The 20309-nt window shown below is 41.2% G+C and overlaps 1 protein-coding gene across 2 annotated transcripts in view; it reads left to right on the top strand.

Annotated features, from left to right (window-relative positions):
* The window catches only part of ctnna2 (catenin (cadherin-associated protein), alpha 2), a 438985-nt gene extending 421380 nt beyond the window's left edge, over positions 1-17605 (top strand). For both annotated transcript variants that reach the window (XM_030048073.1, XM_030048108.1), the window contains exons 15-18: positions 5377-5558; positions 7016-7121; positions 12870-13004; positions 16453-17605. In XM_030048073.1, coding sequence (XP_029903933.1) covers positions 5377-5558; positions 7016-7121; positions 12870-13004; positions 16453-16740 — 711 coding nt within the window. In that variant the 3' untranslated portion in view covers positions 16741-17605. The remainder of the gene's footprint in view (positions 1-5376; positions 5559-7015; positions 7122-12869; positions 13005-16452) is intronic.
* Positions 17606-20309: the final 2704 nt, after the last annotated feature.

Genomic DNA, 20309 nt, shown 5'->3' with positions numbered 1-20309 from the left:
ACAGTCACTTCCCAAAATACCACGCTTCTTGAATCTGCAGCAGTTCAGGGCAAATAGGAACTTGCCCTATAACTTGAGAGGAAAATGAATTTCTCCTCAAGGCCAGCCAGCAATGCTGAATCCCTCATATAAGTGACTGTAATATTATTGTTTCAGTTGTATACACAATGAGCTCAGGTGCAAATTGAACTGCATCACACCAGCACACTCACAGACATTCCCTAGCGATACTTTAATAGACTGATCCAACTAGTTCCACTTATATAGCATGAAAGTCCATTTAAATTATCCTAACAAGTGGGATTATTTTAAATAAACGCTATTTGGGGATGGCAGGTGTAAAATTGCAATCACAAACAAAGAAGTAATTACCAAATCCCTTTCAGATGGCAGAGGCAGCCCAAAATACAGGACAGTGCTGTGCCAAGGCTTCAGTCGCCATCACCAGGGCTCTGAGCTTTGTGCACATTAGCGATTTTTCACTTGGGCCCAGCTTAAAGAACATTAAGAGGGTATCAGTGCTTGCTCCCCTCCAGCAACAGAGAGGCTTTAGCGGTGTGTTGCATGTTGAATGGATTGTGGATGGCAGGAGTGTGACTTGGCCCTATGCCTCTCCCTGTGGCATAGGCCTGTTGTATACCGCCTAGGCCTTTTCACAGCCTGCACACATAGGGAGGTAATAAAGCATCTGGATGCAAAATGAGAATGAAACGTAACCAAAGCTGCTATTTGTTGCTAAAAGCATGCACTGTGTACTGCCCCCACCCCCCACCCCACCACCCCACCCCTATCTATCCATATGATGATTTCTGCTCGGTAAAACAAAAAGAAAAAAACAAAGGCCCAACTGAGAACCGAGGGCATTGCTAGAGGGCATAGTCTTTAAAAACACTGGTGAAATTCTTTTGCCTAACTTAAGGTAATCAACTCGCCTCTTTTTCTCTCTCTCACTCATTTCTTCTCTTGCAGTATTTAGGAAGGCAGTGAACCCGTGGACGATGAAATCCCTGCTTTATTTTGAAATCTTGCATCACTTGTCAAAGCAATTTGAAATTCAGAGGAAGCCAGACCCTCCTGTCAAGATCATTTCAATGCAGTGCAACAGAATGAAAATCAGTAGCATAACGCTTTGAATTTTGTTTAGATGGAATAACAGCGGACAAGAGTTGGTGTCTTAAGTAGTATGCTATTTTTCCAAGCAGTTATTCTGTTAAAAAAAAAAAAAAAAAAAATTGTACTTAAGGTAAAATATAATTGGAATTATATCTTCATGCTTAACCAAATCTCAAATCTCAATCTCAATTAGATTACATTTATTTTACTGGTATTCTCAGGTAAACTGTAGAATCTAAGTTTGGTTTAGTGAGTGATGCAGTGTTTGAGTCTTGAATCTAAGTGATTTAATATTGTTAATCCTGAACTAACTGACCATGGGTAACCATCGGTAACCATGGCTAAAAAGAACTGGTATAAATTAGACCCAGGCTCTGGGTGTGCAGTAGCTGTTCCAGGATGACTGTGGGGGCCCACAGTGCATTTGCCAGGGCATGAAGTGCTGTGAGTGTGCCCTCCGTATCCTCCCACTGAGGCTCCCACTGTGTACCATTGCACTGCCATCTGAGCTTAGGCACACCAGCACAGCCACACAAAGGAGCTTCACAACACCAAACTGTTAGCTAGTTTTTCTGGCTCTCAACTCTGCTATGAGTGGGCAGCTCTTCTTGGGAACATTCTGATGTCACAGCATGCCCCTTTGTCAAATGCTTTTACAGGAAGTGCAGGTTGGATTGATTGGATGACATGGCCGTGAATTGTCATGAGTGTACAAGCACACATGCTGTAATCTACCCAGAGAACTCTATGCACACATGTTTGCACATGAACAAATTCACAGCATTGTATCTCAGTGTATTTTCAAATAAGTGCTCGCTAACATTTGCACATTTAGCACACATTATCATGTAGGACATATTGTGCATCTGGCACACAAGCCTCTCACACAGTTCATTGATATCACCTGTTTTGCCACTTATAGACACTGTTATGCCCTCAGAGACTAAACATTTACACATGTAAAAGGCAAGCACATCCATAAAAGATGTGTTTGCTGCAAACCACTGGTGATCAGCCCAGTCGGCCCCAGCCTGTCGTGTCAGGATAAAGCTGCTGTCCTCTCACGGTCATGCCAAGTGCACGCTAGCTCTCTATGTTTCTATTCAAACAGACAAGAGGAAGCATAATCCATTTTCTCCATAGGAGCTGACATGAGCACATTGAGGTTTACAGTCTTGATCCCTGCAAGCCACTCCAGTGAGTAGCTTGGGTATCACACACAGGACACAAGCATGATATTTCTCTGTCTCCCACTCTCTCTCTCTCTCTCTCTCTCTCTCTCCCTCTCTTTCTCGCCTTCGCTCAGGGTAGAAAGAAATCAAATCAAATCCAGGGCATTCCCAGGAGCCTTTGTTCCCAATGCTTTGCCTTGTGTGGTGCTCTGCTTGTCACTTCCATTATACTTGCGCAAAAAGCTAAGTTATTAGAAGCAAACATGCATAATGAGAGGGCTGCAAAACACACAAGGGAAGGAGGCCTGTTCACAGCGTCTCGTTCTATTAGAGCATGCAGACACAGTCGCAAACTCTCCTTCTATAACACGCCACAGATCATGGACAGAGAGCTAAACACAAAGTCCCCCCCGCCTCACCCACCCTCGTTTAACACAGTGATTGGATAACACTGTTGATAGGTCATCCATAAAATTGAACTCTGAGTGTCTGGGCAGTTTACTTCAAATGAAACAAATTAAAGTCATTTCAAGAAGCCGCGCTCAGTGAAGAAACCCGGAAAACGCTCTAATCCCTGCAGACGCAGCTGAGTCGCAGAGTGTATTGGCACAGCGCTCCCTCGGCCGGATTTACCACTATGTTAAGCTCCCATGGCCCGCTTCTTGTTGTTATCAGTAAAGTAGGGGAAGGGATTTAGGGATAAGTGAATTCTAGAGAGCAGGGGAGGGGGACTTCACCTAGTGCCTTCCTGTTCCCCTGACGTCCCAATTGGCTCATATGTTTACCGCGGTGCTGCAGCTTCTTCTTCTTTTTTTTTTTTTTTTTGAATCTCTCTCTCTCTCTTTCTCTCTCCCTCCCTCTCTCCCACCTTTCGTTCTTTTTGTCACACCATTTTCAGATTGAATTGGAACACCAACCAAATCCCTCGCTCTCTCTCCCCAACCTCCCTTGATCCTTAATTTTAGAAAAGGAATTTCAATTCAAATTGTTGAGTTTCAAGAGACTTTTTGCTGCCTACAGCTGTTTGGGAGAGCAATTCGTTTGGTCTAATCCATCTCATATATGCAGGAGGTGAGGAAAAAAAAAAAAACATTTTGACTGCACTTAGAAATAGCCATACCTGCTGCTCTCTGCTGCTCCGTGTGCAGACCCCCGTTACAACACTACTTACTGAAGCTATCTCGGATTCTGCTCCTCCTCATAGGCGAGCATGCCATTCTGACACCAGCAACATACTTTTCGGTATAATTAGAGATAAGTGAATAATTGATGCCTCAACAGTGTGGCGATGAGCAGCAAGGATATAATGATGACCACCCACCAGTCTAAGGGTCAGTGATGCCATGGTGCTGAGACAGAGACAAGACTTCATTTTACAGGGGTGCAATTATTCACTCTGATGAATTTCAATCTGCCCTCTCTGCCTTGTGGCGTTATGCAATCACCTGTGCTACTATATTGATTAGACAACAATTGTAGAACAACACAACCTACAGTATATGTTTGGCTGCATTTAACATAAACCTGTAATTAACCGACCATGCCCGTTAATACAAAAGTGCACTTGGCTGAAACCATCAGTATGCTTTTAATTGTTGATTCTCCAGTAGCTCTGTGCTGTGTAAATAAATATCAACTTGCTATGTATTTTAAATATGACCCCCCTCTTCCCCCTAGCCCCCCACCCCCCTACTTGCTGTTTAATGAGATTTGTTGCCATGCTGTTGTTTGTGTGTCTTGGCACTGGGCAGAGAAGGAAAGCTACACTGGGCTCAGAGTGAGCTGGCTTTGCTTGTTTGTGTAGTCGGGGTTTCTTCAAGCAAACCCCATCAAAGCCCTGCAGCACTCTGTTCACAGGGTGATCACTAGGCCAAAACTACACACACATCTGGTGGCCTCTGATGAGAAAGTCATGTCAGATGGCACTGCAAATCTCCATGCCCCTCTCTCTGTCTGTAATTTCAGTTTTCTCCTCGTCTCTACTAATCGCCGTCCCTTTACTCATTTCCTTCTAAGACTCTCAAGAGGACATGTCATCTATATTTTTTTGTTTTCATTTTCCTCCTGACACATCTAACAGGGGACAGGTGCAAGGTGACACACTTTCACACTGAGCTCACCGCACACCCCCACCTACACACACACACACACACACACACACACACACACACACACACACCAGCTTTGCTGTGAGAACAGGCTGGTCAGATTAGGGAATAAGAGTGAGGGAAAAGGAGGACAAAGGCGATTATTTCATTTAGAGAATAGCAATTCTTGCAGGACAGTCATAATAGGTGAGGGTAAAAAACAATAGTGGCCATCTGCTGAAATGAATACATTTTTTTTTTAAGCATACTCGTTTTCTCTTTGTCTCTCTGGAGTCAATAGAATCGACCTAATGGAAACCAGGTTACTTTTCCTTCCATCTCACCTCCTTGACATAGTGTTGAACAAATGCATTATTCATTCCCTGGTCTAAGAAGCGAGGTAATTATACATTTATCTCCCAAATAATACTCGGTTCCCACTGTGCTAGTGACCTTGCCACAAGATTTATGCCATTTTGGACCTGCCCCCAAAGGCCGCTGAGAGAGCAAATGTATTCTCACAGAGGGGAAAAAAAATGACGGCAAAAATGGATTTGCTCTTTATGAGTATAAGATGTCAAGGGGTTTGAAAAGGTCCAGCCATTAATTGTAAAGTTTAGAACTTTATTTTGAAGCATTTCAGAAGGGCAAAGGATAGTCAGGCTCCAAACTTAATGTCCAAGTTTTGTAGGGCGGATTAAGAAGTAGAGCAGGCAGAAAAGAAATCAGAACAAATTGTGCGACAGCTTTCCATTTGATGTCATTGTGAGTCTGTGCTGAAGTGTGTTCTTTTTCTTTTTCTCTTGAACTAATCCCTCTTCCTATTTGCCCCCTTTTCTCATTTTACTATCATTCTTTCTTCCCTGAACATATCAAGCTCATTTACCCTAAATTTTTCTCTGGTGGCATTTGTCTCTTTCCACTAATCCATCCCTTAATTCCATATTTATTCCCCTTAATTGTACACCTTAACAATTTCCCCATTTTCTCCATGTTGCCTGCAGGCCATCATGGCCCAGCTGCCCCAGGAGGAGAAGGCCAAGATTGCCGAGCAGGTGGAAAGCTTCAGGCAGGAGAAGTGCAAGCTAGATGCCGAGGTGGCCAAGTGGGATGACAACGGCAATGACATCATTGTGCTGGCCAAGCAGATGTGCATGATTATGATGGAGATGACAGACTTCACCAGGTAAATGTGACAGTAGCTGCATTTCCATAAAAACTTTGATTTTTAATAAAATGCCAGAAAAAAAATGTCTAAAAAAACGAAACAAAACAATGAACGATGACATATTGATCTGATCAGGAAGCTACGGACAACCACTTTGTTTGCTAGCTACATGGCCGGGCCTAGTTTTGCAAAGCTATTAAACTAACTGTGTAATACAATCATTTTAAATAAATATTTTGTGTCACTTTATTAATTTTGTCAGTAAGCAGCCATGTAATAAGCAGAACAATGTGCAGCCAGCTGGTCATTATCGTAGAATAATTCTCTAAGGGGTTTGTTTTGTATTGATGACAGGCTGGCAAAATCCGCATTAAAAAGGGTTGATGGAAACGTATTTACTGAGTGGGATTGTTGAGAAACCATCTTGCCTTTTGCCGAGATCCTTATGTGCTTTCAAAAACAATAATTGTACCAACTCTACATCTGTGTGTGGCTAGTAACACAATTTTGGTAGAGCAAATGCAATCCAGGCTACATTCATTTGGATCAGACTACATAGCCTTGTTATGATCCAAGGATATACAGTAATAGCTGATCCACTCACATTTAACGTCCTGTTGCTTATGTTTACTGAAAGCCAACAGCTTTGCTCTCAATCTTCTCCATCTGGGCTCTTACATATCTGGGATAGTCCCATGCCTAGCTGATAGTTATTTCTCTAGTGTATGGAGTCCACAATTATATGGCACAGAGCAAAACAAAGGAATATGGAGAACCATAGTCATGACTGATTATGGCTGCAATGCTGTGACTGTGCCATTACTGTTTGGCAGTGACCCCAATGGCACAAACCAGCATCAACAAACTGAGTGGAGGCTTCCTCTCAGTGCTGGCAACAAATGAAACATCACACAACAGGCAAACATACCTCATTTTTGCCACATTAACTTTACCCACACCAGCAGATAAAGAAAAACAGGGCACAGAAAATAATCTCAGTTATTGGTCCTTTTCAGTTCATTTATCTCCAGTTCCCTCCCTTATATATTTATCTTGTCCTGAAAATGCACCTGTTTTTACTTTAAACAAAAAAAAAAGAAAAAAAGAATTGTTTACTCCTCAGCTCTGATTTCTGTGAAGCACTTCTCTATCATGCAAGGACACTGTGAACAAAGGAGTATTTGTGACATTTATTTTGAGGGAAATGTGGCATTGAGTTTTTCATCCTTTAATATTGTTTGTAATGCTCTAGGAACAAAAACTTGTTGTCTCCTGTTGGACACACTGTGAATTACTTGTCAGTGTCAGCTAGCTAAAATGTAAATGCATGTTTATCTATTGAATTATTTAGCTAAATCATCTATTTATTGAAGTTTATTTCAAATACATTTTATTTTACCATTCTAACACTGACATTGAGCCTCAATTTGTTACTGCACGCTTCACCCCTTTCTTCCCTCCTTGAATTTTGTCAGAGGCAAAGGTCCCCTGAAGAACTCCTCTGATGTCATTAATGCAGCCAAGAAAATTGCTGAGGCTGGATCCAGGATGGACAAATTGGCCCGTGCTGTCGCAGATCAGGTAACTTTGCAAATGTATTTCTGTCATTTTTTTTTTTTTTTCAATACAAGGTTAAATCCCCTCAGGTTTTTGAAACTGTTAGTGACTGTGTCGGTGACTGTGAACCCAGAGGTGGAGTAAGTTAGGGTTTAGAAGTAAATGGGCATGGCCAGTGGAAATCTTTAACGTGGGAACTGATGGCCCCAGCTGGAACAGTGGGCTGTCTTACTGCATGGCTGTGCCTCCCAATGGGGCCAACGTTGAGAGAGCAAGAGAGCAGAACCAAGTTGTGTCTCTAATATAATTAGCTCCCAACCGAGGTGTTGCATTCATTATCAGATGAGTACCTCTCTAAAACACGCTGACAGACCATTTTCAATATCTAATCAATCAGCGCTGTGCCTGGGGAAGTTGGAGGCTAAAAGAAAAAGCTGTGGGCGTGTGTTTGTGTGTGTGAGTGTGTGTGAGTGTGTGTGTGTGTGTGTGTGTGTGAGAGAGTGAGGCAGTGAGTGTGTGCATGCGTGCACAAATGGAGTAGGATGCATTTAAGAACGCCAACAGCACTCCAGGTAATGCATGATGTTCTTCTTTATTTCACCTGTCTCTAATAAGAAGTGAGAGCTAAACTCAGGCACAAGACATATTGATTTATAAAGGCTGCCTGTTGTCATTGTAATTGAAACTGCTGTTAGCTTTGTAAACCCTAATAATTATTGCTGGTTTCAGTATCACAGGGTTCGGTGTTTGGGCATCTTTCCAAGGAGTAAACTGAAAAATCCAGGAGGTCCTATCCAAGAGTAGAAAAACAATTATTGTAACTAGCAGAAGACCTACGCACAAGATCACAAGCAAAATTGCTTTACTCTGATTGAGCCATTGTTTCCCTAGTGAGAGTGTGATGGTACCCATCATAGAGACAGCAATATCTGTAGCGTCAAGCACCAAGTCCAAATTATTAAAATTATTTTAACCATGACCACGTTTGAAACTGGCCTTTCAAAGTGTGTGTGATGTATGTGTGATGTATGTGTCAATGGAAGCTCATCTTGCATGTGTCTGTGATCTTCCAGAACTGTGTGACACATTGTTGTATTTCCTATCAACACATTTTGTCCTCATTGCAGTCTTGGGGCGTACGACATTGTGATGTGAACATTTATCTAATTAGCAAATGAACAACGCATCCATTCATGAAGCATTGTCCTTTCCAGTGTGTGTTGATAAGCAAAGGAACAGGTCATATTAAAGGGTGAGCAAGTATTGTACTGGTCAAAGCACACACCAATAATGTTGTTGTACAAAATTGCTATGGGTATAATATCCTGGTGTGACCCATTGTTTTTATGGCCCTACTAACATGCTGACCTCCATGATGATGTAGCAGCAGGTCTTCCTATGTCCTTCTTCATGTTGGGCACCCTTAGGCTTTCACCGGATAAAAACATATCTTTATTCAAAACTGGCACTCACAATTATGTTCCTAATTTCTTACCCTAAACTCAGTGAGTCTGTGGATATATCTTGAGAGTATGTCTGCATGTCCAACACAGAGAGAGGGAGAGGGAGAGAGGACACACACACACACACACACACACACACACACACACACACACACACACACTCACTCACACACAAGAGCATGTGAGGAGCATGAGGCTTAATTTGTGTAGATTTGTGTCTTGCATGTAAGAATCCTTGCATGTATGTGACATTTGTCATAGGAGGCTGATCATTGCGTGGGTCTTCACAGCTCATGTGTGCTGTTTAGAGAAGAAGAGCGAGAATGGTGACAGAAAGTTAGAAGTAAGCCCAAGTTTGTGTGTGTGTGTGTGGGTGTGGGTGTGTGGGTGTGTGTGGGTGTGTGTGTGGTGTGCGTTTGTATATATGTTTATTTCTTGGCTTGTGTGTTGCCGAGTGATGATCGGTGTTAAACAGGGCTTAGGTGGGAGTGAATCTGTCGCATGGCAAATCACTGGCAGAGCCCCTGTCTGAATCTGAACAGTTGCTGTAATGAATAGAGCAGGTGGCTTGCCATTTTTAATTCTCACTTAAACTGGTTCCTAGACCATTGTTTACTGAATATTCACAGCCTTCTGTTACCCTTCCATAGACATCAGAGCTGTGTTCAGAAAATAAAGAGGAACTTGAAGACCTTTTCATTTCCAACATATTTTTATTATAAAAGTATTTTCATATGAGACATTTGAGGCATCTGTTTACCAGGCCATACATCCAGTAAATGGAGTGGGTTATTAAAATTTCAAACATCAAAAGGTTGATTTTTATCATGCTTTTATCAAGCATCCAAATAAGCACCCTTGATTATTTCTCCTTATTCCTGATGAAAAGGACAAGTATTTTGCATTCACACATTGTGGCTGATAGCCTGTGGTGGACGAGAGCACTCTGGCCTGACAGTAAGAATAAAGGCTGCTCCACTGCAGTGGGACATGTCTCTTAAGTAGCAAACCTTGTCTCTGTGACTCCACATCAGCCCCACTGATGCGCACGTGTGAAGCAGAAGGCCATTCTGTGCGGGTGGGTAGGAGGGGGGATAGATTCTTTTATACTCATTTAAGCACAGCGTTTGACATAGAACAACCCCTCGAGGCACCTCACCCCATTTCACTCCAGCAATGCCTTTTTTCTACTCTATTTGTCCCACTCTATTTTCTCTACTGTTTTTTTCCCCTTCTTCTTCTTCAAGTACACCTCCTGCAGAGAGAACCTGACTAGTCAAGGGCAGCCTTACAATAGTAGGTCCAACAACTGTGAGGCACACATTGATGGGTGAGTGCTGTTGCATGGCAATAGCATAGTACATGCCATGCTTTTTAGACAGGCAGCCTCTGAATGCCGGACAACTCCACAGCACTGCCTCTACTCGCGTTTCGTTTTTTGTTTTTTTTTTGTTTTTTTTTTATTTTCAATTATGAATCTGGTACTGTATATACAAATGCCAGAAGGCTAAATACAGAAAAAGCAAGAGAATAGATCCATTCAGTAGCAACTTAAATAAATAAGCAGTTGCACAGTCCTACGCAAATGATTTCAAATGAACAGTAGCATTTAAGTCTTTGGTGGAAATGGCACTATTAAGCAACTGAACAGCATTGTAACTGAATTAAGATTTAAGTAACTGGCAAATAACATTTGGCATATCAAACTTACCATCAGAGGCATCCTGGTCGTTTAGTGGGCTAGAAAGCACATCGTGTAACTGTGAAATCCTCTGCTTGAATCTGGCCAGGTACCTTTGTTGCATATCATCTCTCCTCTCTCTCTTTGAACTATTTCTCCTGTCTCTGTCTACTAAACTATTTAATACAGCAGTAATGCAACAAAACAATCTAACACTGGAAAGGAGGTGCAGTTGAGAATGAAATGACAGACAGCGCTATTAGTTTTTGCTAACAGAATAATGGACAATCTGAGACTTCTCTCTGCATCTGCTCATCAATGCAGCTATGAGATGAGGTGTGACTTGTGTTTTGACAGACCGCCACACACTGAAGGTGTGTTGCCCTCCCCTCAGCAGCAGAGTTCACATCCTCACTTTGAATTATCCATTGGGAACACGCTTCATTCATTTCGAGCCCAATTATGCAAAAAGAATAGGAAATGAGCTTCAGCTGTTTTTCTGGACTGAAAATGGCGGTCCCGAAATGCTCTGAAAAGTACAGAGGCCAGGAGGAGGCTATGGAAGGCCAAGCAAAGTCAAGCAGTGAACCCCACATTATTGCATCACTGGTGGCTAGTGAAAGAAAGAAAAGGGGTGCAGTGCTTTAGTCCTGGCAAAATCACTGGCCATGTCATCTGCAAGTCTGCGTTAAGGTCTGTGTGTCTGTGTCTGTAGTGTGGAGTGGAATTAGCAGTGATGCCAGACAGGAGTGGCGGTGCAGCGATAATGTGCAAGGAGAAACTTCCTTCTGCTTCACTGGTTGCTATATCAGCAGCTAGTGAGGAACCTCAGCTTACATTCAGGAATACCCACTGAGCATGTGATAGGAGAAATTGCTATAGGTGGCTGCCTTGTCTTATTTACTGTGATCTTCAAAGTCTAGGTCTCTGCAGTTATATTTGTATATTAAAGAGGCAAACATTATCATCATGCAATAGGAAAGCTGTCCATTTCTGACCATGTGAGCAGTGGCTGTGGCGGATCAGCATCATTTGTCTCAGCACAGGTGGCCTGTCCTTGTAAAGCACAGGGGGAAATGGGCACCCTTGCAAGGTGTAAGCCCTAGAGGGGAGCAGAAGTGGGTATTCATGCTGCAGCTCACTGTTTAACTTGCCTTCCCGGTCTATCCAGGCCCACAAGACAAGGAAATGAGCTGTGCATTTTCTCACATAACACCGCTGAATGTCCAAGTTAGGACCATTTAATATTAATGGCTAGAAGAAGGGTGTTGGTACAAAACGATGCTTGCAGCGTTAAAGCAGCCAATGCGGTGTTCTTAACCCACTGGGAGCTTAGTGGGCCATATCTGAACCCTGGAAGACTTCCAGTTGGAATAATAGGGGCAAACTGTGTGATAGCAGGAGACTCGAGAAGGCCTTCCTCTTATTCCCTGCTGGTCCATTTGCTGCTCTGTATGACAGGTTTCCTTTCTGTTCAAGTAGTTGAGAGACCAGCGGGATCAGGTCAGAACTTGTGGTTGATAAATATATATATATATATATATATATATATATATATATATATATATATATATATATGGAAAGATGGAAAGATCTGCTGCTGTGGGAGAGAGAGCGAGAGATTGAGAGATTGAGAAAGAGAAAGAAATTGTGTGCAGATGTGTGTGTGCTATAATATATTCTCACTATTTTGTCCCTTTGGCTATGATTGTTCTATAGTCTGCTAGTGCAGCAGATTATGACAGACTAGTTTTAATCCTATTCAAAGGGGGAGATTGTAAACCTGCAGTTCAACCTGACTTGTTCTGAAGCCCCTACCTTCAGCAAACTACCACAGACAAAGCCATTCTCAGCAGCACCTGTGTCCTGCTGTTCACTTGGTGAACAAAGAGTTGCACAGGTGGTCGAACCCTGTTTTTGTTAGTTTTATTTCTTCTTATTGTTTTTCTTCTTCTGCCTTAAAGCAGAAGACCACAAGTCCTGGAGCAATCATATTTGGTGGATATGTTTCACATCATCCCCACTATGCAGGCAAAAAAATGACATGTAACAGCTAGTTGATGACACTATAGCAAATAATTTGATGTTTATGGTATGCAAATTTTATGGTCAGTAACTCTTGCACTGTAAGGCCTGGAATCAAAATTATTACCCTCAGATTCCCTGGCTGAAGACAATTGCATTGCACATTCTGGTTTTCAGTTCCACCATGGAAGCTTTTCCCCCATTTAGAATTTTATGCAAAACCATTTTTAGCTATGTCCTCTGCAAAACTGACCCAATATCAACACAATTTTGCACATAGCTTAAAGAACATTCTAGGTTAGACAATCCAAAAGCTTTTCCAGAGTTTTGAAAATCCAAACTGTTTGGAGGTGGTACTCAAATGAACTATAGAGTGAAGAATCTTGAGTTTCAAATTTTTATAGTTTCATCTGCAGTTGCACAACTCTGACATTAACGGTCTATCTTTGAGAAGTAGGACTTTTCCAAAATGCTGAATTAAGCGTATATTCTCATTGTTAAATCATCTGCCCTTGGGCTTGGACCCTGCTAATCACCACTTGCAGCTATATTTGTTAATGGTTTGATTTCACTGTTTTGTCTTTGTGCCTGTGTTCCCTTCAGTGCCCTGATTCAGCATGCAAGCAGGACCTTCTTGCCTATCTGCAGAGAATTGCCCTGTACTGTCACCAGCTCAACATCTGCAGCAAGGTGAAAGCTGAGGTGCAGAACCTGGGTGGAGAGCTTATTGTGTCTGGGGTAAGTCTAACCATATGGGACATACCGCAGCCAGTCTGAATATCTTTAATGTGCTGGGCAAATTTCTAGACCTGAAACAACACCCTTGGTCAATTTATGACAATTTTCTATATTCCAAACCCTGGGCAACTCCATGGTTCGGGGTCCTGATCAAGGTTCAGATATTAGATGAAGGGCTGGGTGTAGAGTGAGGCTGATGCAATTATTTCAGATTGATAACCTTTTAATAATACCAGAAAAATTCACAGCATGCTACTTTCCACTTAGGTTTTCATTCCAAATGAATCCTATTATCGCAAGGTTTTGTTTCTGATGGAAAACCTCATGGGTTTGCTCAGACTGAAATTGATCAATTATCCTATATAGCTAATATCTGTCATGTAAAATTGTCATTATTAAAGCATTTTAATGTGCAGAACAGATGACCATATTGCTGAGCACCACAACCAAGTAGTCATTTTAGAATATAATTTCATTTCATTCATTTTCTTGCAATGTCTTGAAGCATAAATAGTTGACTTAATAATTATTCTACATGTCCCTTATTCCAAAGTTAAGGGACATCATCATTCAGATGAAGTAAAATGTACTGCTTAGTTTGGCTAGATTTCTCCTTGTCCTCTATAGTTTTGTTAAGAAAAGAAAAAAAAGCTGTAATTCACATAGCTGACTATATGAAGGGTTTTCATCACATAATGAAGCCAGTAGATATACCTAAATTTAAACAAAGGCAATGTTTTTTGTTATTACGCCATTCACTAGTAGTAAGATTACTTAAAATAATAATACTTAAAATAATCATAAAAAATATCAAGCAGTAAACCTAGCTCCTTTTACCCATAGTTTGGGCTTTATACAGTGGCTTTGATGTGATCAGTGTCAGCAACCTGCATAGATGGATAAAAAAAAACAAAATATACACCAGCATGAAGACACACACACAAACAACGTTTCTATCACATGAGGAGAAAGACGGAGACGCAAGAAAGGCATGACTAACTGCATGATGCTACCATACCACCATAAAATAATCTGGGCCTATCACACTTCTATGATGACCACTGTTACTGCAACAGAACAGCATCTCAGTGCAATAAACACTGCACTGTTCATATTGCTATGGTAGGAGTACAACCCATACCACATGACAAACAGCCTGTGATAATCTGCTTTTTTTTCTTTTCATCTCTTGAAAAAGGTTGCACAGTATCCTTTCATGTGGGCAAACTTCTCTACAACTGAAATTTGACAGTCCATGAATGAATCCATTTTCTGTTGATAACATGGTTGGGGCATCAAGCTCTGCTGTCCCATGTTGTTTAGTGAAAAAGACTTGGTTCTTTTTTTTGTGGTGGAAAATATTCTCTCAGTGATTATCATTACAGTAATAATAATAATAATAATAATAATAATAATATTGATATATATCACGGTCAATGGGGTGCAATAACGAAGGCTATTTTTTTTTTTAGCTGATTTTTTTTTTTTCTCACCAGTAGTAAGTGTGCTGATTGTCTAACTAGGCAAGAGAACAAAGTCGGACCCACAGGCTGTCACAGGGAAGCCATAAAGCATGAACATAGTGATTTCCCCACTAACCTGCCTCACAAAAACACTGAGGGAATGGCTTACTTCACAGCTTGCAAAGGAAAGACACAAGACTAGGCAACAGTGTTTAGCCAGACCTCCACTACAATGTGCATCACTGAGTCTGAGCTTATTCTCATCAGCAATTCCACATTTATTACCAACCCATATAAACTTTGTGTCACTCCACTACTTCATGTCCGAGCATGCGTATTCATGTGCATGTACTCCAACTCAAAATTACATGAGGTCAAACATGGGGCAGAGGCGACATTTCCTACCATCTGTTCTGGTCAGTTTTATTTAAGCCACAAACCACAGCCTTTCAGCAATTCAGTCACCTTCGTACAAGATAGCAGAGCCCGTCAGCAGTCGCTGAGAGCAGGCTGGTCAGAACCAGAAGGTCTGTTGCACCAGACAGAGGGCTGCATGGGTCCAGGGAACATTTTCTCCTCGCTGGACACACTGACCTGGTGACGCTTTTTGCAGGTGTCTTCTCCCAGCTCCCAGGAGCAGTGAGACCTTCTGTCCAGCACACCTTTTGTTTTCTCCCAGCACCAAGCTTTAAAGGAGTTTTTCAATGTGGACTTTTTTTGACAAGACAATAAAAAAGTAAATCCTGCTGCTGAAAAAACTATGAATTCTGTCATCCATAACTGGAAAGATCCATACACATTCATATATACAAGCAAACACGCACATCAAACGATACCTGAAATTGTAACTTACCTTTTGTGTGTCCAGTCCATTTAGCTCGCCAAAAGAAACTCTCATTAGTTGGATATTCACACATGCAAGTTTCAACAGCCGGTGGTTGGCCAGTCAGTCAGTCAGTCAGTCAGTCAAGGAGTGACTCAATTGGAGACATTCATGATTCTTGGCCAGCCCCGTTTCGGTGGTCCGGCAAAAATGCTAATGTCCAGCAAAAATGCTAATTCTTTTGATAAACGAAACCATTTTAAATATTAACTAAGATGAGCTTGACATTGCACAATTTATTCAGTTATTATGCTGAGCCATGATGAGGCTCTAAATTTATCTGCAATACAGCACCACCTGTTGGGGTTGAGACCTGCTTGTTCCTATGCAAAATTGCCACTGGTTATTTGATATGTTCTGTCAATATAATTTTCATAATTTCTCAAGACTCAATTATAGTTTATTTAAGTCTCATTTCAGAGACTTATGCCCTGCTGAGACTTTAACCTTTTCATGTTAGCCAGCTGGAGTCCACACTCATTAAATCTAAGCAGTTGACTTGCCTCAGCATGACGGAGAAGGGGGCCCACTGGCCACCGACCCTTAAATGTCAGCCAAACAAAACAGACGGAGGCAGAGGTACTCCTGACCCCTGCCACTGCTAATTATGAAGTGCTAAAAAAGGATGTCATGTAGAGGGTCATGTCTTATCTCGCTTAATTGCCAGTCACGGCAGACTTCCTCGGTCCTGTATTTAGTCTGGGAAAAGAGCATATCGCAAGAGGTACAAATTGTTGCCCTTCTGTGGCCCCCACACTCCAGCTCCCCATCACCATCCCCACTCTACTGAATTCATTGTTCTACCAAGTTGTCATACAGTATGGTGTTGTACATTTGTGCTGTAGAATCTGTACTCTTAAAAGGCCTTATTAGAAGAAGAAAATCACATAGGAGCCCTGTTTAAGAGCAGACTGGATATTATAATGTGGTTGTTAATGGTAACAAGTGGTTGGGATGAAGTTTCATATAGAGATTATCCATCGGATGTTTATGAAGATAGCATAGGACATTGACTCATCTGATCTGACATTAAATCTCTTTTTCCTCTCGGTCACTCCCATCCTGACATTCCTTTCTTCCATCTCTCCTTGCATTCCTGTAGCTGGACAGTGCCACCTCCCTGATCCAGGCTGCCAAGAACCTAATGAACGCAGTGGTGTTGACTGTCAAGGCCTCCTACGTGGCATCCACCAAGTACCAGAAGGTGTATGGAACAGCGGCAGTCAACTCACCCGTGGTGTCTTGGCGCATGAAGGCCCCTGAGAAGAAGCCACTCGTGAAAAGGGAGAAGCCGGAAGAGTGCCAGACACGTGTCCGACGAGGCTCCCAGAAGAAACACATCTCACCTGTCCAGGCCCTCAGTGAGTTCAAGGCCATGGACTCCTTCTAAAAGAACGTCGTGGATACTCAAGAAACACAACAAATCATGACAATGAGATCAACAAAAAAGAAAAACTCCCTTTTTACTTTGTGTTAACCCACCTCCGTTTGCCCTGTGTGTGCTTGGTGACACCTCAGGAGGACTACAGTACCTGCTAACCTGCCACACTATGGCTCCCATTAAGACTCTGGGTCTAATGGCCAATATGCAGCCAGCACGCGCCCAAAACACTATTTATTGTTCTTATTGTAGCTTAACATGTGAGAGCCAAAATGTGACACTAACAGAACTACTTTGAAAAACAAGGGAGAAAAAAAAAACAGATTAAACAGAACATATCAGAGGAGCAAGAGCAGCATTTTGACATAAAATTTGTGGCAGTCACTATTCTAGCTATATCATTACCATGCTACTGACTGGCTGCTTGTGTACGCATCTAACTGTCTGAATGGAAATCATGAATGGTTCAGTAGAGGAATTACTTTGAAGGGATCATGTCAATGTTGGTATGTTCCCTTTTGATATATATTTTTTTTTTCAATTTGAATGTTAACCTGTAGTGCTAGGAATAACTTATGTTTAAGATATTTGGAAGTGTCAGCATCCAAGTAATTTGTTTCCTTGTTCTTGACGATGATAATAATAATCAACATGGTGTTTTCTCCTGAAGCACACTTCTGGCCTATTGTATTGCCTTTTTAAAATCCATTTATTTAATGATTACATCACTAACAATGGAGACCTTGATTGGATGTTGTGTAGCGTATAATTATAGCAACGGAGAGGTTTGACTAGTTGTGGTTTGCTCAGAGAATAGAATCCCTGCATACAGTACCTTTATATTCACCCTTCTCTAATAAATCCCTCAACTTGACCTTCAAAGTCCTATGTGTCTTTCTTAATGATGCACTGCCGTTTGGTCCTCTCTACAATAACCATCAATCTGTACTGATCAGAAGCACAAAGTGGTTATTAGTAATACCATGTCTTAACCCACAGGATCTGGAAAAAATAGCCATGTAAGACCTGCAGATGAAATTCCTGAAGAAAAAAAAATCTTGTTGTACTAAAAGCTTCTAAGAATAGGCATATTGATCTGGGATGACTGTCCCTTTACATCACCATGACTTGAGATAATTGGTCTCTAGGTCAGCACTTTTTTTTTTGCTATGTTTGTAATATTTGATGTTGCCTTCCCAACAAGACTAGACCACAGTTTCCAGAAACATTTGCATTTCCGTAAAGTATAATATGCTTGATATTGTGGTATGGTATATGGTATTGTGCTATCTCTAATGGGCTAATGGGAAGGGTAAGAGACCGAGGCCCAAAACATCACCAGTCAGCAGAGCAAAAAACCCCAAGTTGTCCTGGATATAAGAAAAGAAAAAAGAAAGAAAGAAAGCACAGCAATGGAAACTATAGATGTGTAGTTTACATCACTTACTTGGTCTTTGCATATCTCCAGATCTTGCTGCAGCACCCTTTGGTGTTAAGTGATGCCACTAAACTACCTTCTGTAGTTTTTACTTTATGGAGTTAGTGCCAGACATTCACATTAAAAAGAACATATGTCAAAACCACAATCATCACATCACGTCCTTTTTAAATGGGGCTACGTGCTTAAAGCCACACCCCAATCATTACAGTAGGCAGAGCAGACCAATTGGTTGCATGACACAACCTTACACTCTTATGAATCAAATCAAAAGCATTGACAAGCATAATTGCCCTAGTAACGGCTTATGGGACACATTAGTTAATCCAGTGATTTCTCATTGTTAATGAATAAAGCTCTTTATGTCTCCACAATGCGCATCTAATGGCCATTACACACAACATACATCAGGGATCTGTAGATCACCAAATACATCCTGAGTTGAGGAAACACAGCCATGGGGGATACACTGCAAAACAGTCCAGACCATGAGGGAATTCATTCTTGGCTCTGGCACTTTATCCTATCTATGTATCTATCTCCACATATAAATCCACACACACACATGCATCAATACATACATACATATATATGTCTGTGTGTGTGATTTGCAGTAGAGGTGGATACATGTGTGCTTGGAGCTGAGTAATGTGAGCAGACTGCACTAAAATGACTAAAATAGAGTTCTGTTCCAGTTAAACAATCATATCACTCCTGTACACACTCTGAAATGAAAATGAGAGAAGTTAATAGTCCCAAAGGCATTACGGTGATGAGCAGGATAAAGCCAGCTGCTACAATATGGTTTTTGGCCTTAGGTCTCTGGTGTCAGGTGCTTTCCTCCACTGAACACACTGGGGACTCAGCCATCTGTGCAGATGGACATCAGTGGTATAAGGGGACCTCTTTTCTCTGCTTTATAAGATAAGATGAAACTCAAAGCCATTGGAAAGTGGATTTGAATCACTTTTATTGCCCCTGATGTCACAGTTGAATATCTTTTTACCTATTCACTAAGGTCTGAAAGATCAGAAAGGCCATTTATTGAATATGAACACTTTTGGAGAGGCAGCTGAAGTGTTCTTGTAAATGAAGCTGGGGAGGTGGGGTGGGAGGCATAAATTTGCAGTTTTACTCTTAATCTCTTATTTGGGGAAATTATTTTGTGATACAGTACATTGCACTTATAGAATCCCTTATGAAAACTTAAAAATAAATAAATAAATAAATGAAAATCATTGAAAAAAAGTTTTAAAAAAGTAAAAAAAAAAAAAAAAAGAAGTTTCCCAGTAATAGAAATAGATATAGATGACATAAATATAGATATACACATGGATATTTTTTTTTCTTTGAAAGAAGTCGCACAATTTTACTATAGTACAAACTCCACCACTACTAATACAACTACATTTTTGTAATTTCAATATTGCATTTCTGAAATTAAAAAAGCTATATATATAAAACAAATTATTGTGAAAGAAATATATAATCTCCTAATGATTCATTCTAAAAAACATAAGTCTTCATGTTTGTTAGTAATCATGTCTATACAGCACTTGAATGCCACCAAGACACAGTCACTCTTACTTCCTTGCTGCATGGCTCCTGATTAAACAATGACAGTACGAGAGAAGTGCATTCGGTCTGTCATGTCAGACTGAAGCAAACGCCACCGACAAGCTGCTGCTGCTGCTGCTGCCCCGCTCCCACATGGGCCGAAGAGAAATGTATGTACGAAATGGCGGATGACGTACAGGATCATATCTGTCCTATTTTGACTTCTCGTCAAAAGTCATCATTATCATACCTGTCACAAATACCAGTTGCATAAGTGTGTACACAGTATGCTATGGTAGCTTAAAAAATTAAGGCTATCTTACCTCAGTTCACTCCAGAGGTTTTTAGGTCCACTTGCAAAGTATTCACATGATGGAAATACCCATGCATACTATCTTTCAGGTTTTACAGAGTACTTCTTCACATTTTTTAAACAAGAATAAAAGAGAACTGAGGGAAGTTACCTTGACTTCTAATCTACCAAAGTGTGTTCTGCACACAGACTTATCCAAGTGATATTAGTGATGCACAGATGGTCACAGCTGATCAGAACTCTTGATGAAAAGTCAAACTAGGATCAGTA

This window comes from Myripristis murdjan, chromosome 1, assembly GCF_902150065.1.
Source record: "Myripristis murdjan chromosome 1, fMyrMur1.1, whole genome shotgun sequence".
NCBI classification, from domain to species: Eukaryota; Metazoa; Chordata; class Actinopteri; order Holocentriformes; family Holocentridae; genus Myripristis; species Myripristis murdjan.
Note: the sequence above shows the minus strand (reverse complement) of the source record. Positions and strands in the feature narration are given on the sequence as shown.